The 20,033-nt window shown below is 43.5% G+C and overlaps 1 protein-coding gene across 2 annotated transcripts in view; it reads right to left on the bottom strand.

Moving 5' to 3' along the window:
* RFX8 (RFX family member 8, lacking RFX DNA binding domain) overlaps positions 1-10,626 on the bottom strand; it is an 85,527-nt gene extending 74,901 nt beyond the window's left edge. For both annotated transcript variants that reach the window (XM_032351764.1, XM_032351765.1), the window contains exon 1: positions 10,428-10,626. In XM_032351764.1, the coding sequence (XP_032207655.1) occupies positions 10,428-10,582 (155 nt within the window). In that variant the 5' untranslated portion in view covers positions 10,583-10,626. The remainder of the gene's footprint in view (positions 1-10,427) is intronic.
* Positions 10,627-20,033: the final 9,407 nt, after the last annotated feature.

Below are 20,033 nucleotides of genomic sequence, written 5' to 3'. Positions count from 1 at the left end.
AGAAAATGTGATAGATGTTAAGTTCAAACTCACTGTGGTTTATTTATAGCTACTACTGATTTAGTCATGGAATGGTCTCCTTAAAAAAGAAACATGCAAAATACTCACTCCTTAAAATGAACTCTAGTTAAAATTTTTGCCAACCCTTCTTCCTTGTCACAGAAATTCATTTGTTCTAAGCCTCTATGAACTGTGTCTTTCTCTTTCAGAATGACATTACTGAGTCAGCCTGTTATCTGGATACACAAGGCCAAGTGATACTATCAGTAAGAACGACAGTAAAGGTCCAGGATGGGAGTCTTCTCTGACACACACCTAAACACAGGAATGCCTTCTGGTCTGAAGCCTTGAACTGCCACATGGTCACTTTGCTGCTTCAATCCTGGCTGCTCATCATTTCTGGCCACGCCTTTGGTGGTTCCCCAAAGTTCCTAGCCAGATTTCAGAGATTGGACTGTGGTGGGCATCCAGCATACATTAACTGGGAAAAATGGAAGGTTTGAAAGAAGGTTTTAGTTTGTCTAGTAAGAGCATCTGTTCTGGGTCATGCCTTTACTTCAGCTCAAATAGTAGTTGATTCAGCATTTAGTCTCCACATGCATGGGAAATTATGATTTTAAAAAAAGATTTATTTACTTATTTGAGAGAGAGAGAGAGCGAGAGAGAGCACGCATGAGTGGGGGGAGTGAGAGGCAGAAGAAGAGGAAGAATATCTCAAGCAGACTCCCTCCTGAGCACTGAGCCTGACTTGGGGCAAGATTTTGTGACCCTGAGATCATGACCTGAGCCCAAATCGAGTCAGATGCTTAACCGACTGAGCCACCCAGGGACCCCTGTGATTTTTTTTTTTAAGTAAATGATTTTTTAAAGTAATCTCTGTACCCCATGTGGGGCTCAAACTCACAACCCCAAGATCAAGAGTCACGATGCTTTATTAATGGAGTCACCCAGGTGCCCCTCAAAATTATGATCCCAAGTATTACCCTGGACTTTGCACCACACAGATAGGCTTGTATTCTGACTCTGAGATACCTCCTAGAGCTTTTGTGACTAGGAAAAAAGCATATGATGTGCCTAGTAAACTTCTTGGCACAAGGAAGCTCTTTACGGTGTCATTTTAGTGTATACTTCCAAAATATTCAGAGGAAGCAAGACGTCGCTGTTGTAGACAGGCCTCACAGAAATATCTGCAGTAAATGAGCCTCACTTTCAACTACATGTGGGTCTAAGGAGAAGCTGTTGGGGGTGGGGGATTGTGCAGGCAGTAGGCTGGGCTGAACTACTGGCAAGTGAGATTGGTTAAGCATTTTACTCTGTGTCACTAAAATGTGTTTTGGTGATCCATGATTATGAAGCTGTGGAATGAATCAGATCACTGAATTCCTTGCTTAGCTGCCTAAGAACGGTATTTACCAGGTCGCACTGTCAGATGAAGTTGATTGCTAAGATTGTAAAAACATTCATGATGTTCTCCTCGTTTTGAGTGATAGACAACTGGATAGTAGCCAACATCAGAGCACACATACTTAGCCCTGCGATTCTCACATTTTCTGAGCGCTCCTTTCCATGGTAAAGAAAAAGGTAATGCTGGGAATTACACATGCTGGGAATTATAGTATCCTGATTCAGCCTGATCAAAAGCTCCTATGAATTCTGTATCTTTCAAAATAAATTTGCATTTCATTAATTTCAACAGTCTGCAGAAATTTGAAAAAGCCATGTCATATGTGGGAGACAGTTATTTTAGACTATGGCCAAGCTCAGCATGCATAGGGATTAGAGGATGTGTCGTAGTTTCATCTGAGGTCTGAAGCCAGGGGTCCCACCATGTCAGACCTGTTCGGTTTGCACTCCCCAGCAGGGGATGTCAAATCTCTGCTCTTCATCCCTTTGTGCTCCCCCCGAAGTCTGATCACTTCTCTCTCCATTCCTACCGTCCTTCCTGTGTGTGAAACAGAAAATATCTGTTACTTCTGTTCTGGGAGACTGTTCTGCTCCTTGCAGGACCTTTCTCCTTGGAAAATTTATCGTGTTTAGGACAGTGGCACTAAAGTCTCCAAGGAATGCTGAGGACCTAACCAGTAACTGGAAAATGAAGCAATGAAACAATGCTAAAAGTGGAATGTTTTTTCCATGTGACAATAACCAGCCCCCTCTTTCACTCAGAAAGAGTGTCTAGACAGCTGGCCCACTCGTACCCACTGCCACTCTTCTAGGAAACTGGTCTCCTTGGACATCTTCTAACTCCCACCAGGAAGCCAAGGCTCTGGATTACAAACTCAATTCCTCTACTGTGTGTGTATGTGGCTTTTAAAATATATATTTATCTTTTAATTGTGATAAAATATACATGACAAAATTTATATTTTAAAATGTAGAGTTCAGTGACATTAAGCACCTTCTTGTTGTGCAAACATCACCACCATCCAACCATAAGAACTCTTTTCATTTTGCAAAACTGAAATCCTATACCCATTAAACACTAACTCTTCCTTCTCTTTCCCCAAGTACCTGGCACCCACCATTCTACTTTCTGCCTCTATGAATGGGAATACTTTAGATACCTCATACAAGTGGAATCACAGTATTTGTCCTTTCATGACTGGCTTATTTCATTTAGCATAATGTCTTCAAATTTCATCCATATTTAGCATGTATCAGAATTTCCTTCCTTTTTTAACCCTGAGTAATAGTCCATTGTATGTACGTATCATATTTTATACAAAAAGTTGTTTCCACCTTTTGGCTATTGCATATAATGCTGCGATACATATAGGTATGCAAAAATCTGCTTGAGTCCCTGCTTTCAATTCTTTGGGGATACATACCCTGAAGTGGAATTGGTGATCACATGGTAGTTCTATTTCAATTTTTTGAGGTGCCGCCATATTGTTTTCCATAATGGTTGCACCATTTTACATTTCCACCAGCAGAGCACAAGGGCTCCAATTTCTCCACATTTTTGACAAAACTTGTTATTTTCTATTTTTGTTTGTCTGATAATGGCCATCCTAATGGGTGTAAAGTGGTTGGCTATATTTTTATTTTTTAAAGATTTTATTTATTTATTTGACAGACAGAGGTCACAAGTAGGCAGAGAGGCAGGCAGAGAGAAAGGAGGAAGCAGGCTCCCTGCTGAGCAGAGAGCCTGATGTGGGGCTCGATCCCAGGACCCTGAGATCATGACCTGAGCTGAAGGCAGAAGCTTTAACCCTCTGAGCCACCCAGGTGCCCCTGGGCTATATTTTTAATGCCAGTGTTAAAACCACCAGTACCAGTGATCTATTAAACGTTCACCTCATAGACTGAATGCCTAAAGAGCAGTCCTCTACAGGCAGCTATGCCCTCTTCACCTCCATTTCTCCACCTCCTTCCCAAACTTAAACAGCATGACCTCTGCGTTTTAGAGGCCTGCAGAGGTGGGTAGGAATTCATGGCACAGGACTTGAATTAGTTTTAGTTTGGCTCAGTGCTAAAATGGTCTGCACCATCCTAAGTGATTTAGGGCACCTGCACTGAGGGCAGCCTGCATTAGGTCATTTCACAGACAACCTCAGGAGGCTGTCCAGGTATGTTTGAATCGCCAATCATTCTTTCAAGTCTCTGGAATATAACACAAATCCAGAAAGTCTAATTTATTAAACGGTGACCTGGAATGGTTGACAAAGGCATCCTTATAGGTCTTTCTTCTAAGAAAGAGCCACTCTGCTGAGGGGTCTGAGTCAGTGAGTGTAAAAGAAAGAAAGCATTGCTGTAGTATTCTGAAAACTTGATGTGTGCTCTAATATGTATTCTTTTGATTTTTTTTTCTCCTATGCAAGATAAAATATATCAAAAATTTTCTCTTGGAAGAAAAGAGTAAAACCTTAAGCCTTTTCATGTTATAATCACAAACACACCCTTCATTTTTCTATTTTGCTCACATAACTTTTTCAGAAAATCTTTTCTGAGAAATATTCCTTAAAACCTTTGAAAAAAAGTAATCAGATATCTGCTATTTGTACACCTTATAAAACTTAGGTTTTAGATTTTAGGACTGGTTTCAATTATTTTCCTATTTATGAAAAGCTACAAACCCATGAGTTCATCAGTCCCAGAGGCTAATGATATTTTTCTTTCCAGTTTTTCTGCCCCTATTTAAATAGCCAGAAGTGAATTTCACAAACAATGTGGAATGCATTGTTAAAGCTAAAAATTGCTTTGCTCTAAGTTAGAAAACATCCCATTCTGGTTCTCATACTGAGGGGAAACATTTCCTCTCCTGGCCAGCGCCCACGTGCCTTCAGATGTATATGTAAGAGCGGGACCAACCAACAGGCCCCCCAGTGTGGGGCCAGTCTGCATTGCTTCCCTCCGTTAGTGTGACCAGCAGGGAAGCCTCCACATGGAAAACCCACACCAGGAGGCCTTGACAGTGTGTGCGTGTCTCCAGCTCCATCTGCTATCAAAATGCACTGGTTCTGGATGTGAAGGGCTGTCCTTCTAGCGCTATTTATCAGGGCTCCTGTAGCACCACGCGGTCACTCCTCGCACTGGGCACTGGCCGGATGTCCTGGGGACAGCCGCAGAGGGAGTGACGTTTCCCCCCTTCCCTGCCCCACCTTTTCCAATCTATCGGGTCAGACAGCCTCGCCTCCCAGCCTTGACCACGAAACCCGGCCCGGTGGGAAGGCGCCCTGGGCGGCTCACCACTGGATGATGCCGCTGTGCAGGCCCCGGGTGCCCCCGCCGCCCGATGGGGAGGCCGGCACCTCCTCAGCCATGGCTCTGACCAGCGCCCGCCGCACCGAGACCGGGAGCGGGCGGCTGCTCCGCACCCGTCGGGGCGCCGCCGCTGCTCGGTGTTTACTTTAGAGCTAGGCGCGCGGGGCACGCAGGGGGCGCGGAGGGGCTCGGGGACTGCAGCCGAGACAGCCCGGCCGGAGCCCCGGGCTCGCGGCGGACGCTGCTTGCTGGGTTGCGCCCTGAGCCCTACGGTGAAGGTTGCTGGGAGCGGGACTGGAGGAGACCGGGTCGCGGGGCCCCTAGATCAAAATATCAAAAGACAGAGATGCCTGGGTAGTTCAGCAGGTTAAATCCTCTGCCTTCGGTTCAGGTCATGATCCCCCGGTCCTGGAATCGAGTTCCCCATCGGGCTCCTTGCTGGGCAGGGAGACTGCTTCTCTCTCCACCTCTGCCTGCCACTCTGCCTGCTTGGGCGCTCGCGCGCTCTCTCTGTCAAATGAATAAGTAAATAAATAAATAAAATCTTAAAAAAAAATAAAAAAAGATTGAAAGACAGAAATACAGAACGCACTCTTCCCACCTTGCTACCAAGCCGTGAAACAAATGAGGAAGCAACAAACACAAACCAATGTGTAAGTTTCAAATCACGTCACAGCAGCGGTGACTAGCAGTGGTCCTCAACCCTGCTTGCACTTTGGAATTACCCGAGATTTTCAAAAATACTGACGCCCAAGAGCCAACCCCAGAGGTTCCAATGTAATTTGTCTGGAGGTGGGAGCAGCCCAGGCAAACAGGCTTTTACAAGCTCCCCGGCAGTGTAATGATGTTGGTGTGCAGCCGGTACTGAGAACCACTGGTCCTGGGAGTTGTAAGGGGAGCTGGCATCAGGATTTTTGAGGCTGACCCCAGATTACTCCAGTGGTGGCTGGGGCTGAGAACTGCTGCCCTGGAGTGATTCCCCAAACCTGTAGCTAGGACCAGGCCGTCCTTGCCCTCAGGAGCTGTATGTTCACGTCACTGATCTGTGATGTCAAACTGCTTACTGTCTCCCAAACTAATGTTGTTTACTGAGGAATTGTGTGGCTATTGTAAATATTAAGTGACCTAATAAATGCAGGGCATGTGGAATGAAGAGCTCAGTCAGGCAACGGCTACTTTGGGGGCTGACTGCTTCAAAGTCCTCTCATAAACTCTTCTTCATCTAGGTTAAAAAGACACTTAACACTTGCTGACAACTTAACAACAGCAACAACAAAGCATTCCAATTAGAAAATGGGCAAAGGGCTTGAATATCTTCTCCAAAAGAAGATATACAAATGGCTAATGAGCACATGGAAAGATGCTAAACATCATTGGCCATTAGTGAAATGCAAACCCAGATCACAATGAAATATCACTCTACACTCATTGGGGTTGCTCTTATTAAAAATAAGAAATAAAAACAAGAAAATAACAACTGTTGGTGAAGACGTAAAGAAACTAGAACCTTGTTCATGGCTGGTGGGAATGTAAAAGGGTGCCGCTGCTATAAATCCAGGTGGGGTCTCAAAAAATTAAAAATAGAATTAACATATGATCCATCAGTTCCATTTCTTGGGTATGTACTGTTGGGGAAGAAAAAATTTCCTTTACCCTTCAAAGATTCTTATGGCTGGCCTCAGAATTAAATTTACATCAGACTATTAACAGGAGAAAAACAGATTTGATTTTGTAAGAATGGGAACCCCACATACACGAGTGGTGTAAAGACAGAAAGGTAAAATGAGGTATATATGCCATCCTGAGCTGAGGAATGGGATAGGAGTCTGGGGCTTCAAAGGGGAATAGGGCAATTCACAGGACAATAAGAAATGGCAAATGCTTGGTAATTAAAATTTGCCCTGCCATTTGGATGGGCCACTTAGATAAAATTTATCTCTGGTAGTAATTTTATTCTGGGAAAAATCCTCAGTTTAGACTCTTCTCGGTAATTAAGGGAGGAGCAAAGTTTCTCTTGAGCCCACAGGGTCTCGATTGCCTGCAGCTTAAAACAGTCCACGATGCCTAAGTGGCACATTTTGGGGAGACTTGTACTGAATCCCTTCAGTACCCAAAAGAACTGAAAGCAGAGGCTCAAACAGATATTTGTAATTCGTACCCCCTATTCATAGCAGCATTACTCACAATAGCCAAAAGGTAGAAGCAACCCAAAGGTCCATCAATGGATGAGTGGAGAAATAAGACATAGTATTTGTATTTACATACTTGGAATGTTATTCAGCCTTAAAAAGGAACGAAAGTTTATTACATGCTACGATATGGATGAACCTTGAAGACATTACGCTAAATGAAATAAGCCAGTCACAAAAGTATGATTCCACTTATTAGGTACCTAGTATAGTCAAACTCAGAGAGACAGAAAGAATCATAATTATCAAGGGCTGGGAGAGGAAAAATTGGGAGATGTTGTTTAATGAGTACAGAGTTTCAGTTTGGGATGAGGGAAAATTTCTGGAGAATAATAGTGGCAATAGTCGCACAATGTAAATATACTTAATGCCACTGAATTTTACACTTAAAACTGGTTAAAATGGTAAATTTTATGTTACGCATATTTGACCACATTTTTTTTTAAATCTGCCTCAAAAAAAAAAAAAAAAAAAAAGAAAAAAAAAGAAAAAACCAAAGAAAAAAGATACCCGGGGGTGCCTAGGTGGCTCAGTTAGTTAAGCATCTGACTCTTGATCTCAGCTTGGATCTTGATCTCAGGACTATGAGTTTGAGCCTCATGTTGGGCTCCACACTGGGCATAGAGATTACTTTAAAAGAGTTTAAAAAAAAAAAAAAAAAAGCCCCATCCCTACCACTAATACCACGTGAACACATTTGGGGAACCACTTTTGGAAGCAGGGCTGAGATTCATTCAAAAAACAGCAATGGCTGCCTTCCATGTGACAGCACTAGAAAATAGCTTTTGGTGCCTGGGTGGGTTATTTTGTTGGGTGTTTGACTCTTAGTCTCAGCTCAGGTCTTGATCTCAGGGTTATGAGTTCAAACCCCACACTGGGCTCCACGCTGGGTGTGGAGCCTCCTTAAAAAAATAAAATTAAAAATAAAGTAGTTGTCGGGGCACATTGGGAGGTCTCCAGGGCCAGTACTCTTCCTCCAGTGGGGACACAATCATCGGGGTATCGGGGACAAAGCTCCAAAAGCAATTCCAGAGGAGAGATCGCAGGACATTCATTAAAGCACCTGAGCCTTGAAGTTTGGCCGGGTCAATGGAGCCAACACCAGATGGCATCTGACTCCACTTTGGGGAGCTGCACCAGGAATCAGCCTGGTTCTGAAAACTTGGGGAGGGTGTTTTTTCCAGGGGAGGGGACCTCAGCTCGGTCCCTGCCAGACGCGGCGGCCACAGCGGCCACACGATGGCCTGGACAGGGAGCAGCGTCGGGGCGGGCGGGGCTTGCCCCACCAAGGCCTCAGCAGCGCTCAGGCTGACCGCCAGTATGCTGAGGCCGGCACCGGGAGCCGAGGTCCACCCAGGGCAGAGCAGTGAAGCCAATGCCAGGAATGCCCCATTCTCCCATCTGACCCCCGAGGAAGTGGCGGCTGCGCTCCCGCTCACACCACGCGTTGGGCCCTGCCGGGAGCTGCGCTCGCTCGCTGGAATTGCCCCTGGGACCGAACAGACAGGTTCAAGGCGGTTCTGGCTACACTCATGGGCCAGGTGCTCGGGCCCCAGGGCCCCCATGTTGTCCCCGGTCACCCAGCCCATGGAAGAGAATCTCTTCCGCGCCTTCTGAATGCATGTGGGTTCGACTGTTGAACACTATCTGCCTCTCCCTGCCTAACTCGTCTTGCTTCAACCCTTCACGAAGTTGTCATAGGGTAACAGGTGTCTGAAACCCCTGCAAGCCCCGTCCGGTCCGCTGGCTGCAGCAGGGGCTCGGTCACTCAGATTCCGCAGGTCAGCGAACCGACCCAGGCTGTGATTACCAGTCCCATAAATGACACGCAGATTGGCAACAGCTGTTTCATGTAGTGCCAGGAGACTCTGCTGAACAGGGAAAGCTGAATGGTAACTACGGTGAAGAACTAGCAGGAGGAGAGATGAAACAACGAAGGTATGGAAGGTTCTCCAAAGAAGCTTTCTTGAGTTCAGCCCTTCTTCTCTGGTTGTTTCTAGAAAGGTGGTAGGTGTCTCCCGACCTCAGCGGGAGCCCTCAGGACCTGTATGCTGCTTCAATGGGTTTGCTTTGCCTTGAGTGCTCACACCCTGGGCCTCCTGCAATGGGGGCAGGTCCTTCTCAGCAGCCTGTGGAAGCTGAGAGTCTGGCTCCTGCCATTCTTCATGCAGGTCCTGCAGCAGCTCCCTGCCACCCAAGAAACTTCCCAAGAGGCTCACTCATTTCCACAGAGACTGGAAATAACCAAGAGAAGAGCCTACTGTGATTAGGTTCAACTTGTTAGGTCTTACTATGTCATTGTGATGATTATGTAATATTTGCATATTTACTTTGCTCCAGTCAGTACCAGGCACTGGAACAGATGTTGGAAATATAATGGAACACCTTGACCCTCTGATTGACCAGTGGTCTCTGCTGTTTACTACATCAAATATTAGATGCAATGAAATGCAAACATTACTTTGCCTTGGTCCAAAGCTGTTGAGGCCAGTTGGTTAGTGGACTAAAGACATGAGGCCATGGGGTCAATTTTATACCTTCCACCCAAAGGACCAGTTAATTTCTTCTATGACAGGTGACAGCTGGTGTGCCTACTTTGACCAGCCCTCTTCTAGATGCACTCTGAGTAGCTATGTGCTAATACAATAACACTCTTAGATTTACTCACAGTATATGCCTCCCTAATGTGGTAAATGTGCAAAAGACTGCATGTGACTCTTTTACTAGTAACATAATTAAGGTTTTCATTTGCGTTGCACATATAGCCACATAGACTGTGGAGTAGAAATTAGGTCTAAAATTTATTTTATTTTCAAAGAATGTTTCATTGCAACTGACATAACAAAAAACTTGCTTTTGTTGCTTTCACTAATGAGACAGCCAGACCCATGTATATGCTCTCTTGTACCTGAAAAGTGCAGTCTCCCTCTAACTCAGGTTCAGCACCCAACCGCTAATGTCCTATATCATTACAGGGAACCCAAACCTTAAAGTTCATATCAAACAGAATTCCAATTCCTCATGTCACATTTTACACACAAAAAGCGTTTTCTCCCTCTGCCATAGAATATATCTCTTTCAGCTAAACAGTGACTTCTGCCTACTTCAGTCTAATTGGTTTCTAGATTATCCAATTAGTCTTATTTCACCTTCTAAAAGGGCACCAGCTGTGCCTTATCCTTGCACAAAACAATCTCTGATCTGGGGTGCTTAATTTCATTCAATCCTTGCAATTATTCACTTTCTGTGGATGTACCAGGTGTCTTCAGGCAATAGATGTATTTTTAAATAAAGCTAACGAGTATAATGCATTTGGTCAAGAATATACCATGTAGTTAGTATCTGCAGGGACAGAGCATTTCAGAGAACAGACAACTGCATGTTTCATTGTCACCTGGAAGAGACTTTCGAAGATCGTTGGGCTCTAAATCATTAAGCCGTGGAGACTTTCAAACTATACTGGAGCAAAACAGTCTCATTGGAGAGATTCTAAATTGATATCATATGTTAAAATTTTCATTGGTCTAGACTCACCTACGGAGTGTCTGGTTCCTGCTGTAGTTGACATTGATTGGGTACACCACATTCACAGGCATGAATATGCTGGGAACGAAATTCCACACAAAGCACGTATCTGCTATTTCTTGATCTGAAACCCATGATTTGGAGCACCTTGGAGACAAAACCATTTCTGTAGAGGTTAATTGCTACCAATCCACAGTCTCTCCCCTCCCCAACTTTTGCACAGGTCACATGGAAGGCTGGCCACATGAAGGATAACAAACAGTATTATCTGCAGAGGAACTCAAAGAATGTACGGAATGGAAGGGAACAGCCTTCATTCATCACAGAATGCTCATGAATAATAATTTGTAGAGGAATATGTTTGAACTCTTGCTACATTAAAAGTGGGCTTTTTCTGAAGTCCGAGAGAAAACCAAGCAAACCCAAAGCAAAAAGTGGCTTCCTTTTTTGCAAAGGAACAGTAGGAATTAAATAAGTCATCCTTTTTGAGCTGCCCCATAACCTCAAACAGCACCCGTTCAAATCATAATCATGTACAAAATTGTAAATCACATCTTAATTTGTTTAATAATTTTCTAAGAGTAAAGGCACACTAATGCAATTAATTTTTAATAAATTAATGCAATGCAATTAATAAATTAATAAATTAATTAAGTTAAACATAAAATAAATTAAGTTTATGTAAATACTATTTTACAGGTTTTTATGAGCATGGAGGGATTATTTTGGGAAAAGCAGTTTTACACTGGTAACATTAGCTGACTTTCTGGTGTGACAGACCTTCATCTTTCCTCACAGTTCATATTTCTCTTTGGTAAAAGCATACTCCAATAGCTATTTGCTGCAAGCTATTCTGCATGGAATTATCTCATGGTATCCCCACCATGACATGAATTTCACTAAAGCATCAAAACACATGTTTGACGCATCTTTCTGAAAGCAGCTAAAGGACAGCAGACTGTCTTTTCAGCTGGTTGTGTGACCCCCTTCTGCTAAGTAGGAATTGAATCCCCAGCAGAGAGAGGCAGGGAGAGTGCTATAATTTAAAAAAGGCATCTGCCTATATGCTTTGTTGCGGGATGAAAGTAAACACATCCTCATAGGCGCCTAAAGATTGTTAAAGAATGTCTTATGAATAGAAGCTTTTTTTCATCTGGGTTAAAAACCACTAATATGAAGACCCCAAAGAGCTAGGCCACAGTGCAAATAGTTGTCGAGCTCATCGTTCTCAAATACAATCTTCACATGCTGTCACTGGGCCAGGACCTCTCATCCACATCTGTCTGCAGTCAAGTGGTCCATGTGCTACCTCTCCCACCTGCCTGGTTCATTTCCCAGCCAGACCACTCAGTTTGTAACACTTCGTAGAAGCTTGCAGAGGAAGCAGATGAGTGAGGAGAAGCTAAGGTGAGAGGCCATGGAGCCAGGGAGACCTATAGGGGGCGGATGCCCGATCACCTTCTAGACCCCAAGTGGCTCTGCAGTCCCTCCTGAAACCTGCAAGATTTCTCTGTGTTCTCCGATGGACTGCCTTTTCACATGAGTTAGTGTCAGCATATTTCCTTTTCTTATCACAAATGGATGTGTTTCTAATACTTATGCTTTGTTTTTTTTTAGTGAGGATTCTGGGAAAAGCAGGGTAATCCCACACCAACCTTGAGGTGATCATTTTGAAGTATACTTGGTATATCATGGCTAAGCAGAGGGAGGGCTAGATTTGAACCTTTCACTCAATATATATTTATGAAGCACCTATGTGAACCATATGCATGCCAGGGCCTGGGGCAGGAAGGACACGTTGCAATGGTACCTGCCCTCATGGTCTCCACAGCAATCACTGATCCTGACAGAGACATAGACATGAAAGCAGGGCTAACCCCAAAAGAGTCTGCAAAATTGAACACATTAGATAGTGGTTGAAAGTCTGGCTAGGGATCCTGTTAGAATGGACATATAACTCAGGGTCATGGGGTGGGCCTCATGGCAGGGAACATAGTGAAGATGGAGTGGGAGCTCAGGGGCCCCTAAGGCCCTCAGGAAAAAGGGGGCACAAGTCCTCCCTGGAGGAAGGGTGACTGGCCAGCTACAGATGACGGCCATGCTGCCACCACAGTAGGAAGCACTCATGAAGACAAGGGCACTGCTTTGCATGATAGGGGCCAGGGAAGAGGACAAGGCCTGAGAAGGGACCCATGATGGGTGGGGTTTGCCTGGAACAGTGCTGGTTTATGCCTGCTGCCCTTGTGTGACTGTTTCTTGCTCTCTTCTCCATTCTAAAGACTTCCCTGCCTTACACCGTGAGTTATGTGGTTCTCCCACACAGTAAGCCACCTCTCCTCCCCCTACGGCGTGGGGCCATCTTGGGGAAAAACAGGGGAGGGAAATGAAACAGAGATAAATCATGTTTCCCTAAAGAGACTGGGCATGATCTCAGAGGACAGACTGTATCATTACAAACTGGACTCGCTGTAGCAGTTTGGACTAAAATATAGATTTCCCGCCTTGTACCTAACACGTGCAGAAGACAGCAGTCCTCCTTAGGGTCTTCTACATGATTGTACGTTTAGAGGAGCAAGAGAGGAGCATAGTAGTTGCCTCACTTCACAGGGGGCAAGGCAACAAGAAGAGACGTGAAGTGACCTTGTCCCAAAGTCATCCAGTCACTAAGTAGCAGAACACCTGGGGCACAGCCTTAACCACTCCACGGGGGGATGTCTAAGTGGCAGTTTCCTTGGTTACAAAATGGGCAGTGAAGTAGCTACCATCCAGTGTTGCTGTGAGGGAAAAAGAAAGTCAATGAAGCCTTTAGCACAGTGCCTGGTACATAGTAAGTCCTCAGTAAATTTTTTACTGTTGCCTATCTTACAACTGTACTTGCAAAGAAATAGGTAAAATGATGTCAGTTATTTTGAAATTTTGGGCACAGGGATATTATTATGGTTATTTTTGTAAAGAGAATCCTTAACCATTTTATTTCACTTACTTATTTTATTTATTTGAGTGAGAGAGAGGATGAGAGTGGGCTGAGGAGCAGAGGGAGAAGCCGACTCCCCACTGAGCAGGGAGCCTGATGCAGGGCTTGATCCCAGGACTCTGGGATCATGACCTGGAGCAAAGGCGGATGCCCAAGGGACTGAGCCACCCAGGCTCCCCTCCTTATTCATTTTAGATATACACGTTCAAATATTTACAGATGAAATTAGAGGATATCTGAGATTTTCTTCAAAATAACCCGGTTGTCAGGAGTGGAAGGAAGAGGGGAGAGATTGGCAGGTACCGACGACTGTGGAAGCCCGGCCATGGGGTTGAGGAAGTTCATTATACTCTCTTTCCACTTTCGTGTGTTTGAAATTGTTCATAATAGGGGTGCCTGGGTGGCTCAGTCACTTAAGTGTCTGTCTTCAGCTCGGGTCATGATCCCAGGGTCCTGGGAAGAAGTCCCGGGTTGAGATCCCTGCTCAGCCGTAGTCTGCTTATCCCTCACTCTCTGTCCCTGCCCCACCCCATCCTGTTCATGTTTTCTCCTGTGTGGTCTCTCTCCCTAATAAATAATAAATAATAAAATCTTTTAAAAATGTTCACAATAAAAAGTATATTTATGTATATACCTATATTTGAACCTATATTCTGGGGGATGATGCACATGTAGACAAAGACACACACATACACCCACACTAGTTTCAGATCTGCCTAAAACCCCCTTCAGTATGTAGAATATGCAAACATAGTATATTATTAACAGTATAATTAACACTAGTATTTTATCAATATGCAATTATTTAAACTCTGGTTTAGTGTTCTGTAGAACAGCCTTGCAGCTAAGTGTTCTGTATATGCATACAAAAAATTCTTCTTTGGAAACTTCCCAATACTATAGTTCTATCTTCTGTCTTAGTGAGTCACAGATTATATTGAAGGAGCTCAGCAGTCCTACAGTAGATATGCCTGTTTAGCTTCATTTAATTTAGTGTTTACAAGTTTAATTGTCTACAGATTCCCACTCCCTCCCCATTTATTTGTCTGTTTTTACATAAGACTGATTACCACTGATAAATATCTTGAAGGATACTGGTTGCATGGAACTCAGTTTGGGAAACAGTGGTATGAGCTATATCACAGATTAAGTCGGATCTTATGTGGGCTGTCGAGGAAGTGTAGGCGGCTGTTAAACGAATGGTTTCTAGAGCTTTAACAAAAAAGGAAGTTTAGTGTCCTTGTCTCATGCTTCCTTTGTCCACTTCTCTTCTCCCTTCTCTCCTTCCCCTGGCCCCAGCTGCCAACGGCCGCATACCCAGAGAAGAAAAAGGGATGGCCTCGTGGGCACATCGCACTCCTCTCCCAGGGGAGCAGCGTCTTTGGCTGTGGCGTGGACGGGAGGCTAGAGAGACAATTCTGGTTCCCCGGGGCTCTGGGTGGAGGCGCAGCTCCTACTCTTCCCTCCCACCATTTACGCAGCTCAGGCTTTCTGATGGCCGGCAGAATCCAAGTCAGGTCCTATCCAAGGAGAGAGAACATAGGAAATTTAAAATACACACGCAGTCATGTTTTATACACTCAGCATCTGACATGATGCAAATGAATTTTCTCTGCTCTTCCTCTTCACTAGCACCTGAACTTGTGTTTGAGCCCTGCATGGAAAAGCCCTGTGAGAACTGAACATACTGATCAGTTTGGCATTTCCTTGCTCTGGAAGGTTTATTTTAAAAAAATAGTAAAAATAAAAAGAGTGTGATCACAATTGCTCAAGAAATATGCTGAGAGTCACAGAATGTTGATTCACAGACTCACTTTTTATTTGTCCGCCCACCAGACAATTAGCCACTTCCCTTTCCTGACCCTTGTGCTGCCCAGGCAGACACCCGCACGCACCTTCCTCCTGATCCTTTACTCTGTCAGGGGCCCCCAGCGCCTCTGAGATCCTGGAGTCGGCCCCTCCCCGCCGATCCCTCCACTGTATCTTCTCTAGCCTTCCTTTCTTGGGTCTCTCATCATGTGGAGGGCCGGGAGACTAAGGAAATCTTGTGTCGACGATGAACATTACAACACTAAAAATGCTAATCCCTAACACGGTTGTTGTTACCATTTCATCACATTTGCTCGTAAAGCTCATAAAACACTGTCATGTCCATCCATTTATGGAATATTTTTTTATGTCGGTCAAAACAAAACAAAACAAAACCCATTCTCTAGAGAGAAGTTAAGCAGTTTGCTCAAGATGGTACAGTTGCAATTGGTATTGCAACTAAGTTTGTGGCCTAAGTTTTTGCTATCGTTAACATTTCTGTCATACTCTGGATCCTCAGTTTGCCAAAAATGACTGCAGTATGTAACCACACACCTGAGGATTTTCCTTCTCTATAGGTATGAGCCTATAGTTTCAAATATTCATACAGAAATTATGTAGATTTGAATATCTCGTTCTCTAGCCTCATCTCACTCACCTCCCCAGAACTTGCGGTTCCTTGAGCTGCACATTTGCCTGTCCCAGTGCCTTTGCACAACCTACTCTTTCTGCCTGGAATCTCTAGGCTTCTGTTCATCTTCTCCCAGCTAACTTCTGCCCAGCCTATTTCAGCTTAATCTCTGCTTGTCCTGGCAGCCTTTCCAGGCCCCTCTTCTTCAACCAATTTAAGTGAGTGGTTGCCCAGTGCTCTCCTCTACTTCCCCTGGGCTCAATTCTGTCCTAGCATTGTTTAGACTGTGGTCTAACACTGTGTGCTCAACTGTCCTTCCTCTATATGGTGAGCTCCTTAAGGCAGGGACTGATGAGCACAGTGGTAGGTGCAGAATACATATTTGTTGAATGACTAAAGTAATGAGAAATGTCCTCTAGAAAGAGATGATAAGGAACTTGAGTTTTGTGTTTCTTAAAAAGGAACCATTTCTTGCATTGTTTGCTTCAGCATAATATTTTCTATTTCATAGGGCGGGGGTGGCCTTTCTGCTTGGACCCATCCTAGGAGCCATCACTTGAACTTCCTGACTTTGTTGCCTTTGCCACATCAGATATAGCCCACCATAAGGAGGCCTGCTGCATTGGATTTCCTCTGCAAGGAAGAAAAACAAAACAAAACAAAAGTCTCAATTTATCACAAAACCCAGCACAGGAAAGCTTAAACAATGACTCCCAAACTCAGCTCTCAGACTGCTGAAAAAACTATTTGTCTTATACAAGGAAGAGAGTTCCTCAAATCCAACAAAGGCAACTCTTCTTCCTGGATAAAACAGCTTTGCCAGGAATGAGAGGAACATTCACAATACAGGTTGATGGCGAGGGACTTTTGTGAACCCAAAAGACTACTGGAAGGAGGAGGGACTGACAGAATCCCGCCGAGGAGTGGACCCACTCAGTTGTGAGGATGAGATGGACAACAGCTATGACTTACAGCGTCTTTGGACAATAGACAAGTTTAAAAATAGACCATGAAGTCATCAGATGTTTTGGAGGAAGCTGGGGGCCCACTGAGTCTCACATGGTTGTGCTGATGGTGCAATAGAGATTCTGCCCCCGTTTTCATCTTGTACCTTCTTCTGCTAACTGCTGACAGTGCCTGCTTTCATTTCATTTAATACTGATCGCCTACTGTGTGATGTCTGTTACTAGTTTCATTATTTGTCGAGCACCCTCTGATCCCATGACAAACTTAAAAATCCTTTTTGTCTCCTTTCTTGATTTCTTTTGGATTAACTTAGTATTTTTAGCATTCCATTTCTTAGCATCTAGTAATTTGGAGGTAATATCTTCTGTCTACTTTTTTAAAGATTACTCTAGAAATTACAACATAAATGCTTAACTTCTCAGAGTCTACATTAGTCAAATACATTTAGCCTACTCCTCAATAATAGAAGGTTAAAAACAATTAACTTCATTTCCCTTTCTATCTCCTTCTAAGTAAATGCCGTTATTTATTTTAATTCTTTTTGCCACTCCCCCGCATTAAGATATTGTTTTACACAAGCAGGGTTTGGTTGGCTCATCTACGTACACTCCATTTTCTTTTGCTTTGTGCTTTGTTCCTTCTTTTATCATAGTATTTAAACCTGGTATCACTTTTCTTTTACTTAAAGATTATCTTTTAGAATTCTCTTTATTGAAGATCTATCTACTTTTGGAAACTTCTCTCGGGTTTTATTTCTAAAAATATCCTTATTTTGCTCACTTTCTCGAAAGGTGTGTACACTGGGTTTAGAAATCTTGGCTGACATTTATTGCCATCATTGTGAAATGTGAAAATGTCTATGCTACCTAAAGCAATCTACACGTTTAATGTAATCCCTATCAAAATACCATCCATTTTTTTCAAAGAAATGGAACAAATAATCCTAAAATTTATATGGAACCAGAAAAGACCTCGAATAGCCAGAGGAATATTGAAAAAGAAAGCCAAAGTTGGGGCATCACAATTCCAGACTTCAAGCTCTATTACAAAGCCGTCATCATCAAGACAGTATGGTACTGACACAAAAACAGACACATAGATCAGTAGAACAGAACTGAGAGCCCAAAAATAGACCCTCAACTTTATGGTCAACTAATCTTTGACAAAGCAGGAAAGAATGTCCAATGGAAAAAAGATAGTCTCTTCAACAAATGGTGTTGGGAAAATTGTACAGCCACATGCAGAAGAATGAAACTGGACCATTTCCTTATACCACACACACAAAAATAGACTCCAAATGGATGAAATACCTCAATGTGAGAAAGGAATCCATCAAAATCCTTGAGGAGAATACAGACAGCAACCTCTTTGACCTCAGCCACAGCAACTTCTTCCTAGAAACATCGCCAAAGGCAAGGGAAGCAAGGGCAAAAATGAATGATTGGGACTTCATCCAGATCAAAAGCTTTTGCACAGCAAAGGAAGCAGTCAACAAAACCAAAAGACAACTGACAGAATGGGAGAAGATATTTGCAAACGACATACAGATAAAGGGCTAGTATCCAAAACCTATAAAGAACTTAGCAAACTCAACACCCAAAGAACAAATAATCCAATCAAGAAATGGGCAGAGGACATGAACAGACATTTCTGCAAAGAAGACATCCAGATGGCCAACAGACACATGAAAAAGTGCTCCATATCACTCGACATCAGGGAAAAGAAATCAAAACCACAATGAGATACCACCTCATGCCAGTCAGAATGGCTAAAATTAACAAGTCAGGAAATGACAGATGCTGGTGAGGATGCAGAGAAAGGGGAACCGTCCTACACTGTTGGTGGAAATGCAAGCTGGTGCAGCCACTCTGGAAAATAGCATGGAGGTTCCTTGAAAAGTTGAAAATAGAGCTACCCTATGACCCAGCAATCGCACTACTGGGTATTTACCCTAAAGATACAAATGTAGTGATTTGAGGGGGCACGTGCACACGAATGTTTATAGCATCAATGTCAACAATAGCCAAACTATGGAAAGAACCTAGATGTCCATCAACGGATGAATGGATAAAGAAGATGTGGCATATATATACAATGGAATACTATGCAGCCATCGAAAGAAATGAAATCTTGCCATTTGCGACAACGTGGATGGAACTAGAGGGTATTGTGCTGAGCAAAATAAGTCAATCAGAGAAAGACAATTATCATATGAGCTCCCTGATATGAGGAAGTTGAGAGGCAAAGTGGGGGACTTAGGGGGTCGGGAAGGAAAAAATGAAAGAAGGTGGGATCGGGAGGGAGACAAACCATAAGAGACTCTTAATCTCACAAAACAAACTGAGGGCTGCCTGGGGAGAGGGGGGAAGGGAGAGGGTGTTTGGATTATGGACATTGGGGAAGTTATGTGCTATGGTGAGTGCTGTGAAGTGTGTAAACCTGGTGATTCACAGACCTGTACCTCTGGGGCTAATAATACATTATATGTTAATAAAAGATAAAAAAAATTTAAAAAATAAATAAATAGTTTTTTAAAAATACACTACATAGGGCTGCCTAACTGGCTTAGTCACTGAAGTATGCAACTCTGGATCTCAGGACTGTGAGTTCAAGCCCCATGTTGGGTGTAGAGATTACTCTAAAAATAAAAAAATCTTTTAAAAAATACACAATTTGTTTTATATTCTGTCTGAGAATTATTTGTGGTTCAAAATTTAGCTTCTCTAATCTACTATTTTACTTGTTCTTGCTCAAGATATCTAGTTACTTTTCATGCTTGTTTGCTTTGGCTATCTATTGGCCACTCTTCTTTAAAAACTATCTTTAGAGTTTTATCTGCCTGAGGCTGAAGATGCTATCCCCTAAAAGAATCTGTGCTTATTTTTGCCAATAGTCTGGGACACTAACTACTAGTCCTAGAGTTGTATTGGGCCATCAGGTGATATGGTTATGGACTGCAAACCCACACAAGGGCTAGCTTGTGGTTATGACTCTAGGGAAATTTATATTTCCCATACTCTGTTCAGTATTGACTCAATTTTCCTCAAGTCTTCTTGTGGATGTTTGCTTAAGAAATAGACTTTTTGGGTCGCAGCTTTATGGAGGGAGGATCTCTCCTAAGATCAACTCCATCCTAGGCATGCCCTGGGTACTGACTTTTCTCCCATTGTCCCATGAGGCCAAAAAAACCCAAGCTCAATTCTGACCATTTGGCAGATGCTCCAGAAAGAACATC

The sequence above is a fragment of the Mustela erminea genome, chromosome 7, assembly GCF_009829155.1.
Source record: "Mustela erminea isolate mMusErm1 chromosome 7, mMusErm1.Pri, whole genome shotgun sequence".
In the NCBI taxonomy this organism is placed as follows: domain Eukaryota; kingdom Metazoa; phylum Chordata; class Mammalia; order Carnivora; family Mustelidae; genus Mustela; species Mustela erminea.
The sequence above is the reverse complement of the archived record's forward strand: the minus strand, read 5'-3'. Positions and strand labels throughout refer to the sequence as shown.